Below are 24285 nucleotides of genomic sequence, written 5' to 3' on the forward strand. Positions count from 1 at the left end.
GAGAGAGAGAGAGAGAGAGAGAGAGAGAGAGAGAGAGAGAGAGAATGTAAAAGACGAGGTAAGGAACGTACGGTACAAAGTCCACGTATTTATCTCTCATCATGTGACAAAAGTTTACTTTCAAATTTGAACCGAACACGTGTGACTACACATGCAAAGGAATTGTTTTCAAAAATTATTTTTGAGCACCGTATTCTCATAGTTCGCAGCGACTGATCGAAAGTTTTCAGACGTTAGAATTAATTAATCCTCGCGGACGCGGAATCAGACAACGTTACACAGTTAATCAACACAAGGGTTAATTATCATAAAATAAAGCATGAATAATTCGCTCGGTTTTTCTTCCACGAAATCAATCTTCGAATCGCGGAAATCCTCGCGCGCAAGAACACGCGTCGATGCGAAACACAAAAGGTAATATTGATTGTCGCCGACGTTAACAGAGAAAAAAGCACGCGAAACAGTCACAGGGAAAAACGTAATGTCGTGGTGTCATTGTCCTTGATTCTATATACAATCTAACGACGAATTGTCGTGTCAAATACCAACTTTCTCTTCGTTTCTTGGAAACAGTCAATACCTATTGTGTGTATGCATGTCGCGTGAAAAGCGGTCGCAAAAAAATCGAAATCTACGTAAATGATGATGGGATACGTGACTCATGTGCGCGCAAAGAAGAAAAACTATATCTCACGCAATCGAACCGCACGCGACAATAGTTATTCCCGATGGTTTTTCGCTGGTATACCTCGGCGTGTGGGTGTTGTTCCTTCGAATCGATGTAGCCGCCGACTCGATGCGGTACGCGCATATGCAATGCACCGAGAAACGCCGTTCCCGGCCTCGCTTCGTTCGTGTTTCGCTAAATTGCTCGCAAAATTGCGGGACTCGTGAATATGCGTATGTTCGCGAATATATTTATAACTCAACACGAAAGAAAGAGAGAAAAGCTGTTTTCTCTCTCTCTCTCTCTCTCTTTCCAGCTAAAACACGGTAAATCACACTGCGCAAAAATTATCGCAATTATCCACCCGGTTGAAGTTCGTATTACCTCAGCGGTATACACACTTTTTAGAGGTGCAAATGTTATAATATATTTATTTTTTTAAATTACGTTTGGCAGAGAGTACACCCCCGTGATGATACATTGACAATACACTATACACAGTTATTACACTACGTATTTTGTATGACTGATAAAAACAATTTGTGTCAGCGATGTGTGTTTTGCGTGATGTAAAATTGTTTCGTTTCGACTGTATGACCGCTGTACAAGCACGTCGATTTCGCGTGTTACGAGTAGATATGTCGGTTTAGTCTACTATAATCGCGCAGCCGAATGCCGCTGAATCGATTTCGTCCATTTTACGGTTTTTGGAGAAAGAAACACGATTGATCAAACTGCGAATTAATCAAATAGAGAATTGAAGCGAGATGTTTTACAGAATTGTTTATATTTATAATTGTTTGACTGTGTAAACAGGATATATTAAACGATCAGAGATTTGTCTTTAAAAAATTATATTGCAAAGTGTATGTGTATAAAAAATCTGTCATTCTTATAGAATGTTGTATGTTTTTTTTGTTATACAACTGGAATAGCAACAAATAAAATTCTATCGCAAAATTGGAAAGTTTTACTTAACACGATATTATACAAACACTTGTTTAGTTGTGCGCAAAAAGTCAATATTATAATAAATTTACACACATGTTGCAACTCGGATGTAACGTGCATAATCAGCTGACGTGAAATTCTTTCATGAATATGTGACAAATATTGTGAAATATATATTTTTCAACTTCGTACCATCAGATATTGATTTGTTCACTGAATGACTAAATTTCGAAGTAAAATAAAGACAGAGCGTATCCATCTATCGTTTTTTTTTACGTAAAATTATGTTACTTGTCTATAATCTCCGATTTGTGTTTAGAATATGACGGATTTGTGTGAAACTGCGGTAAAAAATAATTATCTCGAAAATAAAAAAACAAATAATTTTTGTTTAAGAAACTAGTGGCGTTAAACGAGAGAATCATGTTCGGCAAGGTTTTTTGAGTAAATATTAGTGGAAGCAAAAATGTAAAAATCGCGGATAAAAAAAAATGACAACAGACACTACATATTGCTCGAACTTGCTATATGAATAAAATATATATAATAACAAAAAAAATTATATCAAACACAATATTTACTTACCAAGTGTACAGTGAGTGGATAACAACACAACTGAAAGGAGCAACGAGAAAGCACCGTTTATACCGGCTCGCCATCCAATGACGGAAGTTCAAAGTCGGCAGGGCCAATGAATAAGCGCATGTGTCGTCATCTTCTACCAAGGAACGTCGAGCCTGCAGAAATCGATACTTTCTAGAAGCACGGTGAATAGTCGCAACCGGGTGGATAATGCATATGCGCTCACCGCGAGGGCGTGTTTGCACCCCTTTGCAAGTTGGTTGGTATCCACAAAAGAAGCGGAAGAAGAAACGGAAATATTTAATTATAAATTATAAATATTTCGTTCATATGTAAAAATTTTATATATTTTAATGTTTAATAAATAAGTATAAAACATGATTGCGCATGTCACACACATACACACACGCACGCGCGCGCGCAAAATGCATTACTTAATTACTTTTATTTCTCTTAATCCAAGTTACGAATTCACGTCTAAAATACACGACACGACACACCGTATTTTGTGACATAAGCTTGTGTTTCAAGGATTTCAAAAAAACTACAGTGGCGTAGTTGTAACACAACTATTATAACGGGGTTGCATAATACAACACTGTTACATAAGCTCCTATACACGGCGTTCTATATACGTATATATACGGCGGTACATATTAATTCGACAGATAATAATGATTTTATTTCCAGCTGCTGAAATTAATTTTTTGCATTTTGTAATTATCTTTTACATTGTTTTTGTCCTTTGGCGTAAATAAACATGGCTTATTTATGTAGTTCTTTCTCTTTTGAAAGATTTAAAAAACACTAGAATCTACCGTACTTAAATATATTTTAATAAAGATTAAAATTATAAATATGTTTTAAATAAAAAGATTTAAATATATATTTTTAATAGATATTTTAAATAAAGATTTTTATAAGCGGCTGAGATAAGAATAACAGCTTTTTTATTGCAATCGGTTACAAAAATATTTTTATACTTTATAGTGATTATAGGATATATTTGATGTTTGTTTAATGATAATTAGCTTGTCATCTCTCTTCTCTCGTTATTATTTTAAAAAATTACAAAAAACACACATAGGTATATGATTCTTCACTGTACAAAGCACGACTTATAAAAACATATAAATATGAATGTAGTCGATTATCAGCAGATTGCTTTGTTTAATTCAGGTGTTGACGAATGGCGGTAATTATCGCCACGCGGCTTCAGCCATGTGTTTGGCCATTGCCATGTACGTCGCTACCGGTGCGGTTAATATAATCCAGCACCTTTTCTCGAGAGTCGGCGTGTTCTTGTTATCTCTATTGGGTAGAGCGATCTTGTTGGTCGGTCACACAGTAGCGGGAGACTCTTCGGGAGAACGACAACTTGTCACTGAGGGACGAGAATGGTTGACGGATTCCGAGGATGACCGCATCAGCATGAGCGAAGCATCTCTGGACTCGAAACATTTTTCTCGTACAACCAGACATACAGCTGTACAACCGAGTACACATTCGAGCCACGAGACGTCAATTCCCATCTAGCACGCGTCATCAAGTTGCTCGCGATTGTTACAATTTCAATTAATACACCGAATTGTACGTCGCTGTGTGCACGTAAAAAGTCATTTTATTAAAATTTACTTATTTTTAACATAAATCTCTTTCAGATTGTGATAACGTGAGAGAAAAGGAAGAGATCAGAGCGAGATATAAATTTCCACATTTACATTTCAGAAATATAATTCTGAGGCAAATGAGATGTAACCGCTACAAGTTGTGCTAAATAAATTATTGGAGAAATAAAAACTTCAAAATGATAACTGACAGAGTAAAAAAATAAACAAAGTAAAAAAAAATATTGTCATTAAAGCTACTTATTTTTAAAAATTATAGTGCTCTCTATTGCTTGCTAATCACTCACAAGAACAGAAAGAGAAGAAAGTTGTATAATTAATTTATATCTTTTATAAATGTATATATAACATTACTTTTCATATAACAAACATTTTTTGACATTATCAGAAAATCTTACCTACATATAAATGGACGGAATATATTATTATTACTACGTGAGTCGCGATATAAAAATATTTGTGCATTACAAATTCCTAACTGTTCGTTTTATGTGGACGGAATTATATACGTTGCGTAATACGTCACAATACGTTTGAAGATACATCTATCGTTAATAAAATGTCATTTCTATAACAAATCAAAACTTACATAACGAATATTCTTATATACCATTATAAAAAAAAGCAGTCGCAAGCAGTTAGTCGTAATTGCAAATGCAACGCCTTCGTAAAGATCTTTGTGCGTAATGATATGTACATACAATAAGTAACTTATTCTAAATATACTGTTATTCAGTTAACAGGCATTGTTGATACCGCGCTGTGAGGTGTTGTTGGTCGAGAACCGGCAATAGATTGTGTTGTCGATGCATTCAGAGATTGCATTGTACCAATCTGGAACAATTATTTCGAATTTGAACATTTGTGTACATACACCATCTGTCCTTCATGCTATCGTGTCAACGACTTTAAGTAGTGTGACAAATTGAATTGATTTTTTGTAATATAACACAAACAGGATATACATACCCGCAAGTGAGCCAGATCCTCCAATCTCGTTAGATCGCACAGTTCAATGTACAAAGAATATACAACCAGCCAACCATACGCGGAAAGACTAACAAATATTATCCACAACAGACACATCATTACATTGTACGCGAATATCATGTCGTTCACAATGCTGAAGAACATAAAAGCGAATAGTCTGAAAATAGTGAATATGGCAAAGGTATACAACCACAGTTTCATCTTTTTCTCGTATTCTTTCCGCAGTGCTCGGATCAATATTATAGAAGTCACAAAAACTACTATTCCACCCAGCATGGAGAACAATGCAAATACTACCAGAGCATTTCGAACTGAAAAAAAAAAAAAGACAGAGAAATGATGTACAAATGTTTTTCAATAAACATTCACACTCGCACAACTTCTTGCAATTACAAATCTACATTACGTCGCTTGACTTACTATGCTGATTGCCCACATAAACAAATTCATACGATATGATGTAGTATCCGTAATGTGTAGAGCCAGGCGCGGCTTGTGAGAGACAGTAGATATCAAAAATGGCAGTGCATATTGTGAAAAACGCTAGGCACTGAAACAAAAACAAAATTTTATTACAAATAAAAAAACAAGTTAAACGTAGAGAAAAACAGTGTAAATTATCTTTGATAATAAATAAATACCAAGGAAAATACGGCAGTAAACATAGCGCCCCTTTGGATATCGAACACATAAGCGTGCGCCAGTATTCGTTTCTGATACCAGGGAATCTTGACGCTTCGGACCGATCTCGAGGATTTGAGATTCGCGCTGCTGCGAGTGGTCACATGAGAGTAGACGGACGGTGTTCCCATACTGGGAGATTTCTTTCCGTGCTGCATCTTGATCCTTTTTTTCTCAAATCAAAAACCTTTCCAACGAATGTGAAACAGCGTTTCCTCCTGTATTTAAATCAGAATGAACTTCGATCTGCGATTTTCATGCTACGTAATATAACTGAAGACGCATTGACGACACTCAAACGAATCGTTTGAACATTATATTCGCTTGTTTCTTGCTTCTCCGAAAGCGCGTGCAAAATATCGCGTGTCTCAATTCACAGAACGGACACGCCTTGTCAAATATTCGTAAACGCTGCTGCTATTCGCTTGTGCGTGTACGCAACACCCTTTGGGCATTGAAAAGACAATCGTGTAGATAGGAAGATCTTGAAAGCGTGATTAAACAAAATAGAGACTTTCTAGGACCAATAGGAAGACTCTTTCTAGAAACAAATATGCATTGTTAGCGAAAATTTCTAGAAGACGCGATTTTCTATTGGAACATCGAAGTGTCGTTACGTTTTCGGACGCGATTCGCACGCTGTTTCGCGACGGGAAACCCTCTCGTCCGACAATCTTCCGTTCGTCGTTGCGCCGAGACTTTCGTTTGCGGCGAGAGCGAGGGAATATGACGCTTTCGGATGTGTCGCATCCATTTTCCGAGGACAAAAAACTCGAAGAGTGAACGTGAGCGAGAAACAACGTCGAATATAAAATAAATGGAGTGTGCGTCCATCAGTTAATTCGCCTCTCGATTATGCGATTTCCGCACGTGACGATGTTGTTGCGAGTCACGTTTGTTTGCTCGACGAATAATTGTGCCTTAAAAAAAGTTCTTGACATTTCGGAACGGATTTGTTGTTGCCTGTGAACGAGGGACAATAGCCGAAGGAATTTCACGGTGTTCGCAGCCAAACAAATTATGACGAGACGTCCGAGGGAGATCTGGTGATTACGTTTTACGTAATGTGACAAAAAGCCCGTTCGAGATACCGTTGCCGCGAATACCGAAATTCCCATGTTCAGTTTTGAGGTTAGACTCTGCGGTACTTGATGTAAACGTTTTCTCTCACTCTTTTGCGTAAGACATTGGTACAGTCAAATAACATACACAAGTTGAGACCTTTAATCACACGTTTCTGTGAAACTGTGCGAACTGCTAACACACACACACACACACGCATACGTTCTTGTGGTGATAGAGTTCAGTGCTTCGGTCTACGTATTCATGTATACTATTTGTGTGTACTATTATTGTGTGTTATGTTCCCATCTCGGTGAATAGGGATTGCAGAATCATGTAAGTGTTTACGTTAGCTCGAGCGACCATTTGTAAAAACAAACTGCGCGACCCGTGCGCGAACAAAAAGAAAATTCCAGAATTTAACAAGTTAACATGTAACACGTATGTCTGTTACAGGGCAGATCGAGATTATGATATGGGTCCGGCAACTGAAATGATAATTAATGATTTTGATGACGAACGAACATTGGATGAGGAAGAAGCGTTAGAAGGTAGTGAAGATTCTCACAACGAGTTGTCCAATTTACAAAAGGTATATGATTTGCGATATGTATGTATTCTTGGCACATCTATCACTTTGTAACAAAAGTTCTGATCCCGACTATTCTAGGATCAAGCCTGAGAAATGAAAAAATCGAGCCCATAAATAATTACAAATTATGATAAGTTTCCGCAACACTTTGGACTCAAAGTGCGTTCTTGTAGTGAGATTCCATGTTTAGTCCCGAAATTGCGCTTGATGTAATAATGATCTATTTCTGTCTTCTTGTGCAAGGAAGGTGATATGCCACTGAAAGAGCTACTTGCTATGTACGGATACGGTGACCCATCGACGGAGAATTCCAACAGTTCCGATCATATGTTGCTGCCGTCCGGAAGCGGCGATCCCGAGACTGAAGAGCATTACTCGGACAAGGGTGATAACGATGCGGATGACGACGATGACGATGACGAGGCCGATGCCAGCAACGAGCCAGATCTCAAACAGTTCTACACAGAAATGCTGGTACAGGGAAAGGACAAAACAACGTCGTTGTCGGGATCAACAACAAAGAGCAATAGCGGGACAGGCGGCAGGGATAACAGAAAACGTAAAATCCACGATGACGAGGATGACGACGAAGAAGCTGAAACCGAGGAATGTGTCCAAAGTGGAAGCGCAAAGAAAAAGTCGCCCGCGTCTGGAAGTGTGAATGCGTGCGGTGATATAGCTAATCTAGGAGAAACTAACATTCCGGACAGTACTGTCGAAGAAAGTAGCAGTGCGATAGATGGTTCGGAAGATAGGATAGTTAGTGCGGGCGGTGGCAGTTCGAGATTGTTGCGCAGCGTCTCGAGGCCGCAAAGCGAAGAAGAAGAGGACGATTGTGATTACAGTCCGGACGAGGAGGATTGGAAAAAGACAATCATGGTCGGCACTGATTACCAAGCAGCTATACCGGAAGGTCTGTGTCGTTACGATGATGCGTTACCTTACGAGAATGAGGACAAGATGCTATGGGATCCCAGTCCTATATCCGAGGAGGATACCGAAGAGTTCCTAGAACGCGCGCAACTTCCTACAGTAAAAGGTGGTTCGTTGCCGTCTGGTTCTCATGTCAGAGATGACGAGCAAGCCTTGTACCTTTTGTTGCAATGCGGCTACAATCACGAAGAGGCACTGCGAAGACGTCGGATGAATGTGCTCCCACCTACGGATGCAGTGAGTCTTTGGTCAGAAGAAGAATGCCACAATTTCGAATCTGGATTGCGCACTTACGGAAAGGATTTTCATCTTATACACAAAAATAAGGCACGTGACACGTGAATAAACGATCAAGAAATTTCGAAAAATTTCTCTGCCCAAACAGTGAGTTATAATTTCCTTGTTTTTACAGGTGAGAACGAGGTCTGTCGGAGAATTAGTGCAATTTTATTACCTGTGGAAGAAAACCGAGCGACATGATATATTTACATATAAAGCTCGATTAGAAAAGAAAAAATACGCCCTACATCCTGGTATCACGTGAGTATCTTTTCTATCGCGTCTTTTCTTGCACTTTACATCAAAACACGAAATATTAACAATCACATTTATCACAACCTATAAAGTCTAATACTCTCTACATCATCTCTCTGATACACTTTATAATATATTTGCTTTCGTTAACATAATTACTGCAAGCGTGAATGACAGAACCATTAAATCGCAAGCAGGGACTATATGGACCGATTTCTCGAGGAGCAAGAGGGAGTGCGGGATCGTAGTAGTTCGCCGAACGTTCATTGTTTGCTGTACGGTGATACCAAACGTCAAAGATCCAGCGCCAGCGTGACCAACAACGACGAGATCAAATCGGAAACTTGGGACGGGAACGCGGTCGATCCGTTAGCGGATGCGAACGGGCCGACAGCAGCGCCGCCGCCACCGCCGCCTCCGCCACCACCACCTCTCACGACAACAACGTCCTCGTCAATGTGCAATTCCAGCGCTTTAACCACGTCCACGTACTGTTCATCGTCGACTCGTCATACGGATTGTTCCTCGTCTGAATCAGGTTACATGAACTCGACCTGGAGTGGTCTGGTATCACGAAGTCAACCTACCTCCTCCGTCATCACGACTATAACAATCAACACTACCACAGCCACTGCTACATCAGCGGCGATGATCACGGGTCTTGGTTCGACCAACACAGTCAGCACAAGCTCCACCGCCGCCACCGCCGCCGCAACTGCGTCCAATAACTACTATCACCAACGAGTAACGTCATCCAGGAGCAACGATTCTCACGACACGCCCTCACCTGAGAACATTTTACCTCATTTGCCCCCTTAGCGTCTAACCCGTCCTTCAGGTGTTCACCCTGAAAGACGACGGATGTCATTACGCGGTGGCGTGTCCAATTCGATACTCGCGCCATCGCTATTGTCGTAACGCATAATATATATTCGTTATACATACATAGTATATATATATAATATCAAGGATTATATTTTTATACTGTCTTATCGTAATGTAATTATCTTTAGCGCAAATGTGCGCGATATATTGTATAGAGCGACGCGAAAGGACTAGAGCATAAATTATATTGTAAGTGAGAGTTATAAAAGGTAAGACTATATATAAAAGAAAAAAAAAACGCGAAAACGAGCGAGGAAGGGGAGTCTGTAACTATCTTCTCTATTTTTCTCTTCTCTGTTTTCGAACGTAGAAATGTTCCATATTCAAAGATGTATCTTTCACAAACTTCTTTGAGAGAATTTAGTAAATCAACAGAGAAATAAAACATAGAGATATTGTAAACTTCAATTAGATAGCTCGTTGTACTATGTAATTAATGTGTAGTTGATCATGATTTAATTTGTCCACGTGTATCTATCTTCGCGCGGATTGGCAATAATTTTGTAAACAAAGGCGAAATCTCGCGGAACATTCGATAAAAAAAAATACAAATAAGAAAAAAAAATTAAATCTGCAGATCTATTCTGTAACTTCTGACACGCACGTGTTACAAACATTGACAATCGTGCGTCACAAAAATCACAAGATCAGGAGTTTAGTCTGAAGATGGTGAAATGATCAAAGTAATCGAAAGTCAATAAAAACGCGATCATCGTTATTTTGATATAAAATATGCGCGTGTATAACAGCGATTTTTACTCATTTGAAAGATTTCACGTTAAGTAGTTGGCTGTGTAAAATCATATAGTTTCTATTTTCACATTTTTCTCTAGCAATTCTATTTAAACATATTTCTTACACACTCACACACCCACGAAATATATATTTCTAATTTACCGAACATTTATATTATGTTTAATCATTTACAAATAGTGCTGGTATAAAAGTATTGATTAAATTAGAAAGAAAACGTTGTTTTTACATTTCCTTTTCGCTCCTTCTGCTCTGGATGCTTTGTTTTTTATTCACATACGATTGTGCAAATAATCATCTCTTGCACGCAATAGTTGTTATAATAAAATTGTCGGTTAGCAACATAGACCTTTATAAAAACCATCTTTCACATCGTATACAAACAGTCAATTTATATTACATGTATATATCAGATTATATGAAACAATACTTGAAAAATATCTAAATTTCGTTTTTTTTTTTGCAATTTATTGTAAGCAAAGTTGTACTAATTGATATACTGAAAAAAATGTTAAGAATTATTCTTCCATCATTCTAAAATGAATATACTGTACACTAAATATATATAACTGGTTAAAAAAAATTTAGATTTTTCACAATCGTTATCGGAATTGTGCCGAATCCAACGATTCGACAACTGTTTTGAGCAACTTTCCCATTAACGGCAAAAACTGTACACTGCTAACGTTTGTTTTAAATGCTCCAGTAGTGAGGATACTGTCCTCAAGTCGTTTCTCTTGCGTCTGAATCTCGTCGATAGAATCTTCATGATCGGGCAAACACACCGGTGCTTTATCAATAGTACTATTTTTCTTAAGTCTTGCTGGTAAACTTGCTTGTATCGGATCGCTCGTATCCTGAATCGTCCTGGAGCTTCTTGTGTCCGCGTCTATCAGAGAACCTTTCACCTGCCAGATATCGGGAGTGCCGCGGTGTTCGAGGAAATCGAAGAAGATTCCCAGCTCCGTAGCGGTCTCCCGTGCTATAAGTTGACGATCTCGCGAAGCGAGTCTAGGACTCTTCATTCCTTCCAATACCTGGGATAACGTCAGGATCAGATTGATTTCCAACGCTAGTCGCGTATTGTTCTCATCCATGGATTCGAACCACGGATCGCTGAACCTGTGATTTCTCGCTATGATCGGGCTACTGTTGCCGGGACCGGCAGATGCGCTCCCGCTGCTCTTCGTAACGTGTCGGCCGGTTGCCAAAGCGGTCGCTCTTGACAAAATGGTATTTTCGCATATCAACGGATCATACGGTCGGCGTACAAGTCTAGGACTGCTGAGTAATGGTACAGTGACGTCCAGACCACTAACATATCCCAAGAATTCTCCAGCTACGTTTGACGACGACCTGGTCGAGGCCCCGTGAATAATTCTTCGTAAATCTTTACTCGTGTGCATGCGTCTGAGATTTTCTGGCGCGGCGCGTTCCCACTCTTTCTTCGCAGAATCGGTTTTGTCTTCTCGTCCGGAATGCGGGGTCGAAGACGCGGGCAATGAAGCGGCAGGTTGCAAGCGCGAATGCAGAGCCTGAGTGAACAGCTGGGTCGAGCTGATGATCGTGCCGTAAGTGAGCTGCGGACCGGAGCTCATGCTCATCTGTGGAGGTCCGAAGTTCATCTCAGCCATCGGTGTGTACCAATAATCCTGAGTATATATCGTGTCCATTAGGGTGTTCAATCTTGGCGAGAAGTGAACAAAGCTCAACGCGCATGTCGTGTTTATAACGATGAGTTTGTTCACCAACAATCTCAGCTCACCACTGGGTAATCGATTGTCGCAAGATTCGAGCTCTTCGGCGCTTTCCATACTGATACCGTCGATAATGAATTTGAGTATTCGCGGCCTCAACAACAGATTCACCGTGCTGTCATACGCCAAGTACGTGCACTTGATGAGAGTCTCGCGAACGCTCGGCTGTATCATGTTCCAAATATACGTTTGCGTAGCTACGGCGTGTATAAGGGCAACCAACGATTGTATCAGATCGGCAGCCAGCAAATCGGCGGTATGTCTCAGTAATGTGGACACGACCATTAACTGATGTTCGTGAAACTGTAAGAAGCTCTCCACATGATGAGCGTACACTGTGTGTGTCTCGCTGGTGACCAGACCTATCAGAAACTCCAAACCCAATGTGTACAACTGCCACCAATCCTGGCAACGCCACTGACCGTTCACTGAATATTCATACAGCGAGTCGAGCATGCTGTACTGAATGTCCGCCGGAGGAGTTAAGTTGAGCCAAAGTTTCGCGATGTCGTGATAATTAAAAAGATGCGGACAATACGGCGAACGAGATATAACACCCAATAAACTCATAGCCGCCGTACTGAATTTCAAGTACGGATATTTCTGCAACGTGGAACCAATGCACGCTATAAGCTCGGGTATCATTTGACGAAGTTGCATGCAACTGATTCTCAAACGATGTTTCACGCTTGCATTCCGCTCGAGATACGATCGTAACAACTGCGTCACCATACAAATGGCTAACGTCGCCGGTAAACTTTCCCGTATACCACGAAGCGTTTCCACATTGTAGAAGCGCTCTGTCTTCTTTTGCGTATCCTTTTGATCGGTCTTGACATCGACGGAGATTTCATGGTGACGACGAAACGCTTCCTTCAATTTCTCCAACTCGTAGATTGCGATTACGCAAGAGTGCGCTAAGAGATATTCGAGACTCGCTGAATCCTCGGCCACTGTACTTTTCACCAGTTGCAGGCATCCGAGCAGCAACGAGATCAGCGTTTCTCGTAAGGACTTGCCAGCGTGATAAGAAGAGATAAAGGACGCTATTTCTTGAGTGAGTTGCGACAGTCTGGCTTTGAATATTCTCGAGTCGCCCACGCACATTTGTTTCCAAGAAGTGATACATCTTAGAGACAAAGAGGCGAGCAACATCGGAATCTTACCGATGTTTGAACATTTAGTGGAATCCGGTTGTTGCTGAAGCTGTTTCAATCGATCCAACAGAGAATCCAAGGCCAATTGAGTAAGAAACTGCGCTTGGGTTACGTTAATCGAATAATTTTTGGCCGTTCGATCATCAGTGAGTATAACAATAAAGTGGTACCAAGATTCCAAATTAAGCTCGTATAACGGTTCCGCGATAGACTTGTCCTGTTTCGAATGTTCTTCCTTGTTGTTTTCGCCTTCTCCGTTTACAACGAGGACGTAGACAGCCAGTTTTTTCCAATAGTCTTTAGACTTGTCCAAGAGCTCTCTCAAATTTTTCGAGAAATTAGTCTCTAGCAATGGACTCTTGTACAGTTCCAACGTAATTACATCCAACAATTGAGAATAACCTTTTGTGCCTCGCACCAAAGGCTTGAAAAGCGGCGCGAAAAGGTGACTCCAGAAATTCTCTCGCTTCCGAAAGAAATTGACGAGAATTTCGTTTTTGTAATACCACATGGCGCGCAGCACCGTCATCGTGCTCTCATACAATTGATCGCAAACAATGTCGTCCTCCTTGTACATTCGTTCCAAATACGAGTCCAAAAATTGCCGGCAGCCTTCCGTAAGAAACTCATCGGCCGGACGTGGGAAAATTCTTTTGCTTTCCGCTTGATGCATAATATTGAAGAGAGCTTCCGTTAGACCGGGCTGTTTCTCCAGACAAACAGCTACCAGTTCTAGAATAGCGACCTTTACTTCGAGCGCACACGTCGGCAGCGTCAATCGATACGCGAAAGTTTCTCGTATGGAGGTGCCATCCATTCCCATGCAGACGAGCAATGACATGGAAAACTCTTCCGCGAATTTCTTCAACAATCTGACCGCCATCTTTTGCAGCGAAGGGCTAAACCAGACGTACAGATAATTAACGATGGTCGGCACTATTAAAAGTCCGTTGGGTGATCTTGGAGAGGAATACAGAGCAATCTCGAGTGGCGATCTGTCTACTTTAGATTTCAGATCCAAAGATTTTCTGAACATCAACAATCGATTGACTATCGAGAGAGCCAGTTCTACGCTCTTAGCCATCTTGAATCCCTTTCCACTAATCCAATCGGTCTCCGTGATCATTTGATTGTGCAATGTACGCTCGCCCGTTCGAAGCAATTTCAGTAGCGCGTGACGCGGCTCCAAGTATAACAGACAGTATACCACTACACACTGCAACTGATTGCGAAAATCGTCCTTAGGCAAACTCGAATCAAGAGCTCGATGGATGCAAAACATAGTCTTCAGTCGTAAATCGATTCTTTCCGCGCTCGACTTGAAATACCACGACTCCAATCCCGGTAATATGGTGTACAGCAGATACACCATACCCGGTATTTCGATAGCGTACATAGCTTCGACGCTGTGCTTGGTGATCAGATAATTGTACAAAGTGTCCAAAAACGCGCGCAGAACAGGATAAGTGTGCTCGATGCTTTCTATCTCTAAAATCCATGATGCGATGTGACCACCCTCGAAGGAGATTATTTTTGCGTAATCCATGGGCTCCTGATACCACTTGTTGAACTTCGGATAAACACTCGATCTCATTCGCGAGAGAATCTCCTCGGGATATCTCAGGACCAATTTTGACGAGATGCTAATGCACACGACAACGCATCTGTACGTAGTCGGCGGTGGTCGTAACGCTGCCAAGTATGAAAATCGATTAACGATTTCGAAACTCAATTCCGTAGGAGCGACCATACTCGATGGTATATCGATGTCTTTGGCCAACAACGCATTCACCAATTGCAGACCCTGATAAACGTGCTCAGGAGTCAAGACGTTGTCAATTCCTCTGTTCGCCTCCGAAAATAACTGTTCTATTTTATAATGCAAAGCATCCCAGTAACTTGCTCTTACATGAAACAAGATCACTTCTCGTTCGTTCGACAATACGACGATATTCTCGCGCGCACAATGGCAGGATATAATAAACGAATTCTTTTGTATTGTACATTCCGCTTCGTACGGTTGAAACGACTTGCTGTGATCCATTTGACGAGGAATTTCTAAAGTTAACGACGGTAGATTGTCCAGCTCCAAGGCAATCTGTACAGAAAATGACGAATATCGTGTAATAAACACAAAGTAGTGATAAAATAATGATAATATTTCGTTCTTACCTTCTTAGCACTCGCAACGCTCGCGGATGCTAGAGCAATAGCTATACTGGTTAAAGGCTCGAACTTGTAGGGATACAATTGTACGGCAACCGCAAAAATCTGCCATAGACCTTCATCTCGCTCGTTCCAAAATCTAGCCGCGCATTCCGGAAACTTGACTGTAGCAGCCATAGCGTCGAAAATACCGTTAAAAGCGCTCAATCGATCCTGATCAACAAATTCGCACAACAGAACGAGGAGATTGTAAACGGTTCTTTGCACGACCGCGGCGTAGTGAGTTTCTTCTTGAAACATTTCGCAGTTGATTAAATCTCGCAAATAGTGAAATACGTCGAGCTGTATAGCTTTGACTCCGAACGGCTTAAACCGGTTTAACGTATCTACGTTGTCCGGATCAATTGCGTAATTTGCTAACATCCACGACAAAAGTAACGGCCCATCTTGCGGTAAACTCTCACGAACGCACTTCTGTTCAAAGATTTCCTGCATATTGCTTCTGACGCCACTTATCCAATCTTCCATAGCAGTGCTAAAACATTAACACAAAGACACAATGATTTAAAAAATTATTAAAAGTTTTTTCGTTAACGCAAAACAATATGAACTTACTGTTTATTCACGTCTAATGCTACAAGTAGCAATGCCACTTGGCTGTATTGTATCTCTTCAATTTTTTTAGTAATAGCTTCCTTGTCTTCATGACTTTTTGTACTTGCTAATCGTCTAGGTTCGCCCTAAAAGTTTTACGTACATTAAGCAAAATCTTCGCGACAGAATTTTTAAAGCGTATCTTTTCCAAAACATACCGCAATGCTTCCGTAGAATTGGACAAACTTGTCATCAGCAATATGTACATCGTACACGATCATGGTCAGTATGTGAAGCAACTCGCGTATTTCTACCAAAGTACTATTGTACAATCTGTGCAAATGTTCCTCTGTACAAAATTGTGATCGCGTAGGTGGATTTACAAACTTCAGTGCTTCTATTTGCTTTCGTATAGACTCAAGCAGATTTCCCATCAAAACTTCATTGAAAAATTTTGTGAATTGCTTGTGATGTGGATGTTTCTTGTCGTCTTTATATTCAATCATGAGCTTGAGACATTTTATCAAAAATATTCTCTCAGAATAATAAAAGTTCCAAATATCATCGATTAACGCTTTTATAGAAGTATGATCACAAAGCTGTGATGCAAAAGTTTCAGCGCAATTTCTGTATTCGTAGGATACAAAATTACACACCAAATTCCAAGTAATTGTAGCATCCAAGTTCTGGAATAAAATAAAAAAATATATTGCAAATATCATTTTTTTTCTTTTTTAAAACCATTATAACTTGAATGTATAAACTCTATAAAAGTTTTTTACACATATGTACTTACAAGAAGTGGAGCAAGTTTACTGATCAAATCATATATCTGTTGAAGAGGAGGTGAGTCCTTCTTAGCAATATTTTGCAATGATGCATCTGTGTAAGGCTTAAAAAACTGAAGACCTTCTTTGAGTAATACAGTTCCATTTTTTATCTCATCTTCTACAGTTTCTTTGGCGCAACAACATGTTGTGGCAGATATTATAGACCATAAATCCTTGCTGCAACTATTTACAAAATTTAATTTTACAAAACTGGTTCAATATATTTGTTTAACAAGATTATTTACACAGATTATCAAATAGAAAAGTAATATTAACAAATAATGATGACAAAGTACATCAATGACAATTGGTGCAATCAATAAACTTTTCTATCAGTTCATAAAACATGAGTATTAAACTTTGATCACATAAGTGTAAAAAAATATAAACTTAAAAATATAACAAAACTTTACTTACGGCAAGTTGCCCATTGGAGCCACTTCCATGTTTTTTTTTTTTTTGGTAATATACAGGAAAAAGTTGCACGTTCTTATTTATATTCTTATATTGATTTGATATAGAAAGAAAATTGTGTTTACAGTTCTCTTACATGAACTACACGCGTTCGTAACCAAAGTTAGTTTTTTTTTTTAAATAATCTTTTGAGTATTATAAAAGTTTATAACTGTTATAATAACTTAATTGGCTAACGAACACAATGGCATATTCACTCTTAAACTTTTCTCTGCCACTCTTTGCTTATCTTTGACGAACAACAAATACGCATAACCCTCTTTTCGCTATTGGCGGGTAACATCGGACCACAGAAGTGATCGTACACGGCGCGTGCGCGAAATTTGAAATAATGCAGCACGTAAGGTAAAGATGTCGCCACTAAAAAGAAGAGGGTACAAATCACGGGACAGGATGAAGTGGGAACGTCTATTGGTAAACATGCATTTTCCTGACGTAATTCTCGCGTTGCCATTGGTCAGAAAATGTCGAAATGAACGAACGCAGCGCCGTAATTCCCCGTTGAACGAGCGGAACGAGAAACAGTGTTCCGTGTTCCTCTTTGTTCAAGCTACAGGACCGACATGGCCGCCGGCACCTGTGTGCGTATGTATACACGGCTTTACTCCCCTCCACTGCCAGGGGTGCGTTCCAAAATCTTACCTCGGTAACCGAAAACTATAGTACACGTGACGCAAAATATAGCGTTTTGGTAACCAAGGTAGGATTTTGGAACGTATCCCAGCCGGTATCGCGTGCTTACACGGCTTTGCTTTGCGTACGTGACAGTCGTGGACGGACACAGTGTCGCGCGTGTACGTGTATGTGTATATCACCGTATCGCTAATGTCCAGAGACGCTTCAAGGATATTCGTCATCTTTTTATACATGACACGCAATTTTGCATTTTACATTTTACAAATCCGCGCGATATAAAAAAAACTTTTGCAAACGTAAAGGGAGCAGGAAAATAACAGTAACGGTAAATATTTTATTTTCTTAAGATAAAAAAATAAACTTGTTGTGTAATAAAATACAAGCACAAACTCGTGCGTAAAAGTAGAACATCACAAATTAACAGCGAGTAATTTTGTTTTCATACTCGAAGACATTAAGAGACAAATGTATTTTTAAACATAAAATCGCCTTGGCGCTCACGCGGATGCGCGCACTCCCGTGCGTGCGTGTCGTGTCTTCTCCGGACGCACGCCGGCCATGTTCGCGCAGCGCCCTCGCGCAACATACACCCATCTACGCGCGTGCGTTTCCCGTTCCGCGATTCGCGTATCGCCACTGTATTCCCGAAAAAGATGGCCGCCACGAAAGCGTACGGTGGTGATGTTGACGTTATCGTCGTTTGCTCCGAGGTCGCGTCACGTCCTCGCGCAGCGTGAAGATAACCGTGCGTGCGTGCGTGCGTTCGCGTGCGCCGTGTGGACCGTGTCGTCGTTGAAGCCGAGTGTCGTCGTCGCGGGCGACGTACGGACGAACGAGAGAGCCGAAGGTGGTGCCCGTGGATCCGTCAAGTGCGACAGAACTGTGTGACTGCACGCTTGTACTCTCTCTCTCGATGCCCGTCAGTTGAGAATACGGGTCTGAATGCGGGAGCGAGGGAAAAGAGACCTGACGGAAAGGAGACGGACAACCTGTTAGAGATAAAAAAAAAAAAAAAAAAAAATACAGAACGAGCGCTTACCCCCTCGAAGTATAAACGTGTCTGTCGTGCACGAAAACGCAAAGTACACACATTTGCGTGGGAAGGAGAAAGAGAGAGAGAGAGAGGAGAGATTCGCTGATGAGAAGAACATAAAACGTGTGAGAGAGAAGAAAGAGTGGAGCAGGCGAATAGACATCAACCTGACCGCTAACGCGTGTAAAAAATCCGGCGAGAGGGAGAGAGAGAGAGAGAGTGAGTAAGAGAGCGAGAGATACGCGAACGTTGAGTGTCTCATCGCGCTAAGCTTTCAGCTAAGCCGTCGTGAATCGTGGGTGGTGGGTGCGTGGTAGTTTCTCCGCGAGTGAAACAAATGCGTGCGCGTCGTACGCGTCGAGCTACGAGGAGGCTGCCAGCATTGTGCGTAGCCGTCGCGTGCCATCTCGCTGTCGCAGCACCAGCAACAACGACGAGCAACGGTCGTAGCCGCGACCATCACCGCCACCGCTGCTGCTGCCGTTCGCTTTTACGCGCGATCCGAGCCTCCGTGTCAGCCGACGGACGGCCATATTAAACCGCCGACGTCGCGCCGCTACCGTCGCCGCCGGAACACGCTTCCTGGTGCGCTTCCCGGAGTTTTTTTTTTTTGTTTTGACGTCGAAAGGATCATCTCCGGCGACGAGTGTGTTTTGGTGCGTGGTGATATTATTCGCGCGGGTTGCTTCGTCGTCGCCAACCCGCCCTCTCGCCGGTCGTCATACAAGTGCGCGAGAGAAATACGAAGGGAGAGTTCTTGGTTGGTTTTTTCGTGTTTCCGCTCTTTCTCCGCGCCACCCGGCCCGAAACCACCATCGCCGGATGACGGCGCGTGTACGTGGTGCGTGCGGCACGGTAGTACCTGTGTCTACGACGGCAAGCGGCATAGTCGACGAGGTGCGTTCCGTGCCGCCTGATGTCTACGCATCGTCTTCGTCGCGCGGAGACAGCAGCACAGCAGCAGCGGCCCGCCACCATCGTGTCCACCCCTTCCTCCAGCGGCAATACCACCCTTCCTAGGTCCTATGGTAGTCACACCGTAAGTATTTTATATACTGCTCTCCTTCTCTCTTCCTCCTCTCTCTCTCTCTCTCTTTCTCTCTCTCTCTCTTTTATCTCTCGAGTATGTACACGCACATTTTCCAACGTTTCGCGGTCACGCGACCGCGCGCATCCGCGCCGCGCTTCTCCAGTTTTGGCACGAGCGCCAACCTCTCTTTCTCTCTCTCTCTCTCCATCTTTCTCTCTCTCTCTCTCTCTCTCTCTCAAGGTGTTAACCTCTTCTACCTTTCGTGTGTACAATGTGTGTGCGTGTATTACCTGTGGATACTCGCGGCGCTATCAACGCCGATTTGTGCACAATAGGAGACAGGACGGCGCAATAATCTGCCTTATGTATTTACGAACACGGCGAGAGCGCGCGGCGTCCATTGCCTGTCACTGTTGATTGCACACATTGAGATTTCACGGTACGTAACCTCTCTCCTACCGTGTCCGTATATACATAGCTACGCGAGTGGCATTCATATTGGAGCGCTCTATTGAGAGATTCCGCGCGATGTAATCTCTTTCCTCGTGCATTCACGGAGGAGGATACGTGCGATGCTGCTGATGCTTGTCAAAATGTTTTGATTATGTACTACACACGTATACATTGCACGCGATTCGTTTTGTGTGTGCAATCTCTCTTTTTTTTTTTTTTTTTTTTTCTGCAGGCAGGACACACCAAGTTGATGTTTACTGGGGTATTTATGTATGTCGTGGGATGTTATTTATATCACGTCTGATTATCTTGTTTATATTGTGTGTGTATTTATATGTGGAAAAATATTGGAACAACGTTCACATCGAGACATCGGATCCCGTTTACACATGTGAATACGTGAAACAATGTTTTTGATCATGTTGTTAACGAACAGTGAGATACATAGCTTATATATGATGTGATCTTTTTTTTGTGTTGTCGCGGATACACAGATCGTCTTCGTCAATGTTGATGATTTAGACGTCATTAAGATGTCTGATCGCACATGTAACCTCTTCGTTTGACATTCATGCGGTGTATACAATCTCAGACTCATGCTCAGAACAATGCTAATTGTGTGAGTGATGAAATTCACGAACGTTTACACATGAACGTTTTCTTATTCATAAATACTATTTATCGACGTTCGTTGAATGCAAAACTAAAAAATTTCTGCTGACATAAACTTCTTTCAAAAGTCGGATTTGCTGTAATTTAAAACTTGTTGATCAATATTTTCTCACTCGAACAAATAACGACTTTTATTTATACGTATTTTGTTAGACTCTTTATAGTAAGTAAGGCAATAAATAATCGAACGGAAACAGTGATAAAATTTTATAACTGTTTATTTTGTCGTTGCATATCAAAACAAAAAACTTCTGCTCCGCTTAAAATAAATCCGAAGAAAGATTCAGATTTGAATTGCAACGTGTGGCTTTACGTAAAATCGAGTTGTCGTGTTTTTAATGACAAAAAAAAAAAAAAAAACTGTTTCCTCGAAATGGAACAGCACCCACGGTTTTCGTCGCGTTTACAAATTTATGTCCGTACGCACACACAAGTGTCACACACCGGGCAAATCGAAGAATTAAACACCTGAGCCAAGATTGTGCGATACATTTCGCAAACATGTCACATTGTCAGTTGTTCTCGCGTCCGCCTACGCATGTTTTCTTTCTTTTATTTATTTATTTTTTTTTTTTTTTTTTTTTACGAACACGTGGAGAGATTGCTCGACGATTAATCATCCCCCACCCGACACCCCTAGCCTCTTTAATACCGCGCGCGTCCCACTGCACCATTTCGCCCTTTTACTTTAATTCACGTTGACGAGGGTACGCTCCCTCTTAGTTCATTGTTTCTGACTTCGTTTTTGATATACAGAGACTTCATACTGTTTAAAAGAGATTTTTACAGAAATGAAACATTCGCAAACTCGATTTTTTCCTTTCCTCTTCTCAAACTTTTTATCGACGCATAATAATGCCTTGTTGCTTCGAGTTTTCTCTTGTTTTCTTCTTCTCAGGAGGACGGGAGATTTCTTTATAAAAAAAAAAAAAGAAGATCTCTTCCGTTTTGGAGGAAAGAGATCGCTATTGTCGTCTGGTTTGATTGAAATATTTATCGCGGGAATATACATTGCGATGGGCTCGCGTGCGATCTAATGGATCGCCTTATAAAAACGATAAATCTAAGTACACGGGATGGGAACTTTTATTCTCGCGTGTGTGTGGCATTTAACTATTCTACCACGCACCACGTACATTTCATAATCCGAGGCCGCGAGCCGCCCTGGCAATTAGGAGGAATTACTCGGGAAACCGGGCGTCTCGCTGTAAATATCTGCAACATTACGCGTTTGTTTTAATATAAAACGCGGATGTGCGCGGCGCAAAAGTGGCGGAAATGAAGTGTTTTACCGTTAATTTATTGAAACGCGACTTGCTATTGATTCTGTTATTGTCGCCAGTCATTGCCGATGTGCAATTATTCGAAACGACGCGAACGATTGTTTTTAGTCTCGAGAACGAAACATTGAGCGAGATGAATGATGCGCGTGTATTTCGCGCTCTTTAAAATTTCGTGCATTCCTTGAGGGTAACAGAAGAGTAAATATGATTCTTGTAAATATATTATTGTTTTCGGAAAAAAAACTATATTTTTATTGAGAATGTTTTATTTAATGAATACAAAATATAACAATAACGTAAATATCAAACAAGCGAGGATGATTTCTCCGTTAACTTCTCGGTTACTCTTGTCGGAAAAATGACCTTTCTTCTTTTTCAAATCAGCGATTCATTCGAACGAAATTTAAAAGATCTGCAATCGTAGCGTCGCATTATTTACCGCTACCGATTGAAATGAACTATTAAATTAATCATACGCGCGCGGCGGTCATATTAACTAAAACATGAGAGATATATTATAAAACAAAACTGAGCGGACACGCGGGTTAAATTCATGCCGGACTGGCATTAGTTCGAACGCGACGCTTTATATAAGGCAATATAATATTCGGTCCGAGAGCAATTATTGGAAACGGAGATTAAGCCGCATTAATATAGAACGGCCGTGGCAAAGGCGTGCATTGTTTCTGTATCCCTAATTACGTCATATGACCCGCATCGGGGTCGTGCACCGCAGTCGAGACGCTCTCTGGGATACACAGGAATGTCGATTCTCCGGAGAACTTGCGTTTCGAGAACGCGACGGTACAATGCGAGAATCGCGATATTATACCGACCTCTTCCCTCCCTCCCCCGTTGCACTTGCTCCAGTTCTCTCTCATCTTTTCTCCGGAGATATATTTCCTTTGATTCGAATGAAAATTATATTATGCAATATAAGGCGGCGCTGTAAAATAAAAAAGCACCAAATGGACGCAATTTCTCGGACTAACAGGGTCCTCTTCACCGTTAAGGAATAGTATCTGTTTATGAAGCCTCGTGAAAAAAGGGAGAGAAGAAGTTTCATCAAATAAACATCTAAATATTCTGCAGGATGTCCCGAATGTCGATAAAAAACAAAATTTACAATTCTCTGAATATTCTCTCTTGAAAGGAAAAATAAGTTTTTTTTTCCCGCGGAGCAAAATAAGATTGGTAAATATTTATTCCGGAATATAATCAATGTATAAACTGAATAAATTCAATTTCTGTGAAGCCGAATATTGCGATATTCTGTGTTAACGCATTATTGTCGCGAGATTCCACGGTTAAAGTAGCTTACGCAATACGACGAAAACAACACGCCGAGGATTATGCAGATTGTCGTGGATTACTGCTTGAGCGTTATCAAAATTGTTCTACAAGAAAAAGAGAGTACATTTAACTGTTATTGATATTTTATTATGAAAATGATGTTTTGTTGATTTTTTTTGCGGTGCGTGATCTCACATTTATAGACATTACCGTCCGATAATCGAAGAAAATTGATGGATAAATTCTGTGTGCAAACCCGCGCGGTTGCTTTATCTTATCGTAACGCTTTAATCACGCCGTGCGCGATAATAATAAGCGCTAATATCGCGACGATGTGCAGTTGTAATAATAATCCACGAAGCTTGTGCGCGAAATTCGTAAAAAAAATAGTCGCACGCGAAAAATGCTTTAAAACTATGATCTGTCACCACAATATATGAAAAAAATATTAGTAGTGTTTATTACATATATTATATTATATATACATATACATACACAGTAAAAAATCGTGCGTCAAAATGTAGAACTTTTCTTGTGTTACGACGTTTTGATTATTACTTCAATGTAAAATTAACATAATACTGATATGTTATTATTTTTTTAATCTTTTCACGTGTTAAATTTATGTTAACTTCACAAATTAACATTT

The 24285-nt window shown here is 40.8% G+C and overlaps 5 protein-coding genes across 14 annotated transcripts in view; 2 read left to right on the top strand and 3 right to left on the bottom strand.

Moving 5' to 3' along the window:
• LOC109861669 (mitochondrial uncoupling protein 2-like) overlaps nt 1-2340 on the bottom strand; it is a 9318-nt gene extending 6978 nt beyond the window's left edge. Inside the window, exon 1 of one of the 2 annotated variants that reach the window (XM_020441443.1) lies at nt 2204-2340. The gene's annotated coding sequence lies outside the window, so the exon portion shown is untranslated. Of the gene's footprint in view, nt 1-748; nt 829-2203 lie in introns of those variants that run through there. The other variant, XM_020441558.1, reaches the window with a different exon arrangement.
• Nucleotides 2341-4208: 1868 nt separating this feature from the next.
• Nucleotides 4209-5963, bottom strand: LOC109861231. Its single transcript, XM_020441121.1, has 4 exons — nt 5460-5963; nt 5239-5368; nt 4798-5129; nt 4209-4662 (listed from the first exon to the last, which is right to left on the bottom strand). Exons 1-4 carry the CDS (start codon nt 5655-5657, stop codon nt 4561-4563), a joined length of 762 nt encoding a protein of 253 aa, XP_020296710.1. The 5' UTR covers nt 5658-5963; the 3' UTR covers nt 4209-4560.
• Nucleotides 5964-6142: 179 nt separating this feature from the next.
• On the top strand, nt 6143-10383 carry LOC109857546 (mesoderm induction early response protein 1). Of its 8 annotated transcripts, none has more exons than XM_020436940.1 (5): nt 6143-6630; nt 7018-7153; nt 7397-8413; nt 8499-8626; nt 8815-10383. In XM_020436940.1, exons 2-5 carry the CDS (start codon nt 7037-7039, stop codon nt 9437-9439), a joined length of 1887 nt encoding a protein of 628 aa, XP_020292529.1. In that variant the 5' UTR covers nt 6143-6630; nt 7018-7036; the 3' UTR covers nt 9440-10383. The 8 variants fall into 8 exon arrangements, with proteins under 8 accessions (XP_020292529.1, XP_020289978.1, XP_020290810.1 ...); XM_020434389.1 differs by having other exon boundaries at nt 6143-6545; XM_020435221.1 differs by having other exon boundaries at nt 6143-6545; nt 8818-10383.
• A 132-nt stretch (nt 10384-10515) lies between these two features.
• Nucleotides 10516-17836, bottom strand: LOC109856910 (nucleoporin NUP188 homolog). Its single transcript, XM_020433108.1, has 6 exons — nt 17180-17836; nt 16729-16945; nt 16151-16618; nt 15954-16078; nt 15345-15873; nt 10516-15270 (listed from the first exon to the last, which is right to left on the bottom strand). The coding sequence occupies exons 1-6, from the start codon at nt 17206-17208 to the stop codon at nt 10861-10863; spliced, it is 5778 nt and encodes a 1925-aa protein (XP_020288697.1). The 5' UTR covers nt 17209-17836; the 3' UTR covers nt 10516-10860.
• A 1656-nt stretch (nt 17837-19492) lies between these two features.
• The window catches only part of LOC109852324, an 80412-nt gene continuing 75619 nt past the window's right edge, over nt 19493-24285 (top strand). For both annotated transcript variants that reach the window (XM_020423506.1, XM_020423421.1), the window contains exon 1: nt 19493-19944. In XM_020423506.1, the coding sequence (XP_020279095.1) occupies nt 19822-19944 (123 nt within the window). In that variant the 5' untranslated portion in view covers nt 19493-19821. The remainder of the gene's footprint in view (nt 19945-24285) is intronic.

The sequence above is a fragment of the Pseudomyrmex gracilis genome, unplaced genomic scaffold, assembly GCF_002006095.1.
Source record: "Pseudomyrmex gracilis isolate BER0280 unplaced genomic scaffold, ASM200609v1 scaffold_0, whole genome shotgun sequence".
Classification (NCBI taxonomy): Eukaryota; Metazoa; Arthropoda; class Insecta; order Hymenoptera; family Formicidae; genus Pseudomyrmex; species Pseudomyrmex gracilis.

Excerpts from the sequence above, each read along its gene's own strand:
- LOC109861231 (XM_020441121.1), bottom strand. The coding sequence starts at position 5,657 with ATGCAGCACGGAAAGAAATCTCCCAGTATGGGAACACCGTCCGTCTAC. Across the intron at positions 5,369-5,459 it reads TTACTGCCGTATTTTCCTTG|TGCCTAGCGTTTTTCACAAT; the intron begins GTATTTATTTAT and ends TTTTTGTTTCAG. Across the intron at positions 4,663-4,797 it reads AGGATCTGGCTCACTTGCGG|ATTGGTACAATGCAATCTCT; the intron begins GTATGTATATCC and ends TAATTGTTCCAG.
- LOC109857546 (XM_020434389.1), top strand. The coding sequence starts at position 6,520 with ATGACGAGACGTCCGAGGGAGATCTG. Across the intron at positions 6,546-7,017 it reads AGACGTCCGAGGGAGATCTG|GGCAGATCGAGATTATGATA; the intron begins GTGATTACGTTT and ends TGTCTGTTACAG. Across the intron at positions 7,154-7,396 it reads AGTTGTCCAATTTACAAAAG|GAAGGTGATATGCCACTGAA; the intron begins GTATATGATTTG and ends TTCTTGTGCAAG.
- LOC109856910 (XM_020433108.1), bottom strand. The coding sequence starts at position 17,208 with ATGGAAGTGGCTCCAATGGGCAACTTGCC. Across the intron at positions 16,946-17,179 it reads GCTCCAATGGGCAACTTGCC|TTGCAGCAAGGATTTATGGT; the intron begins GTAAGTAAAGTT and ends TTTTGTAAATAG. Across the intron at positions 15,271-15,344 it reads GCGTTGCGAGTGCTAAGAAG|ATTGCCTTGGAGCTGGACAA; the intron begins GTAAGAACGAAA and ends TTTTCTGTACAG.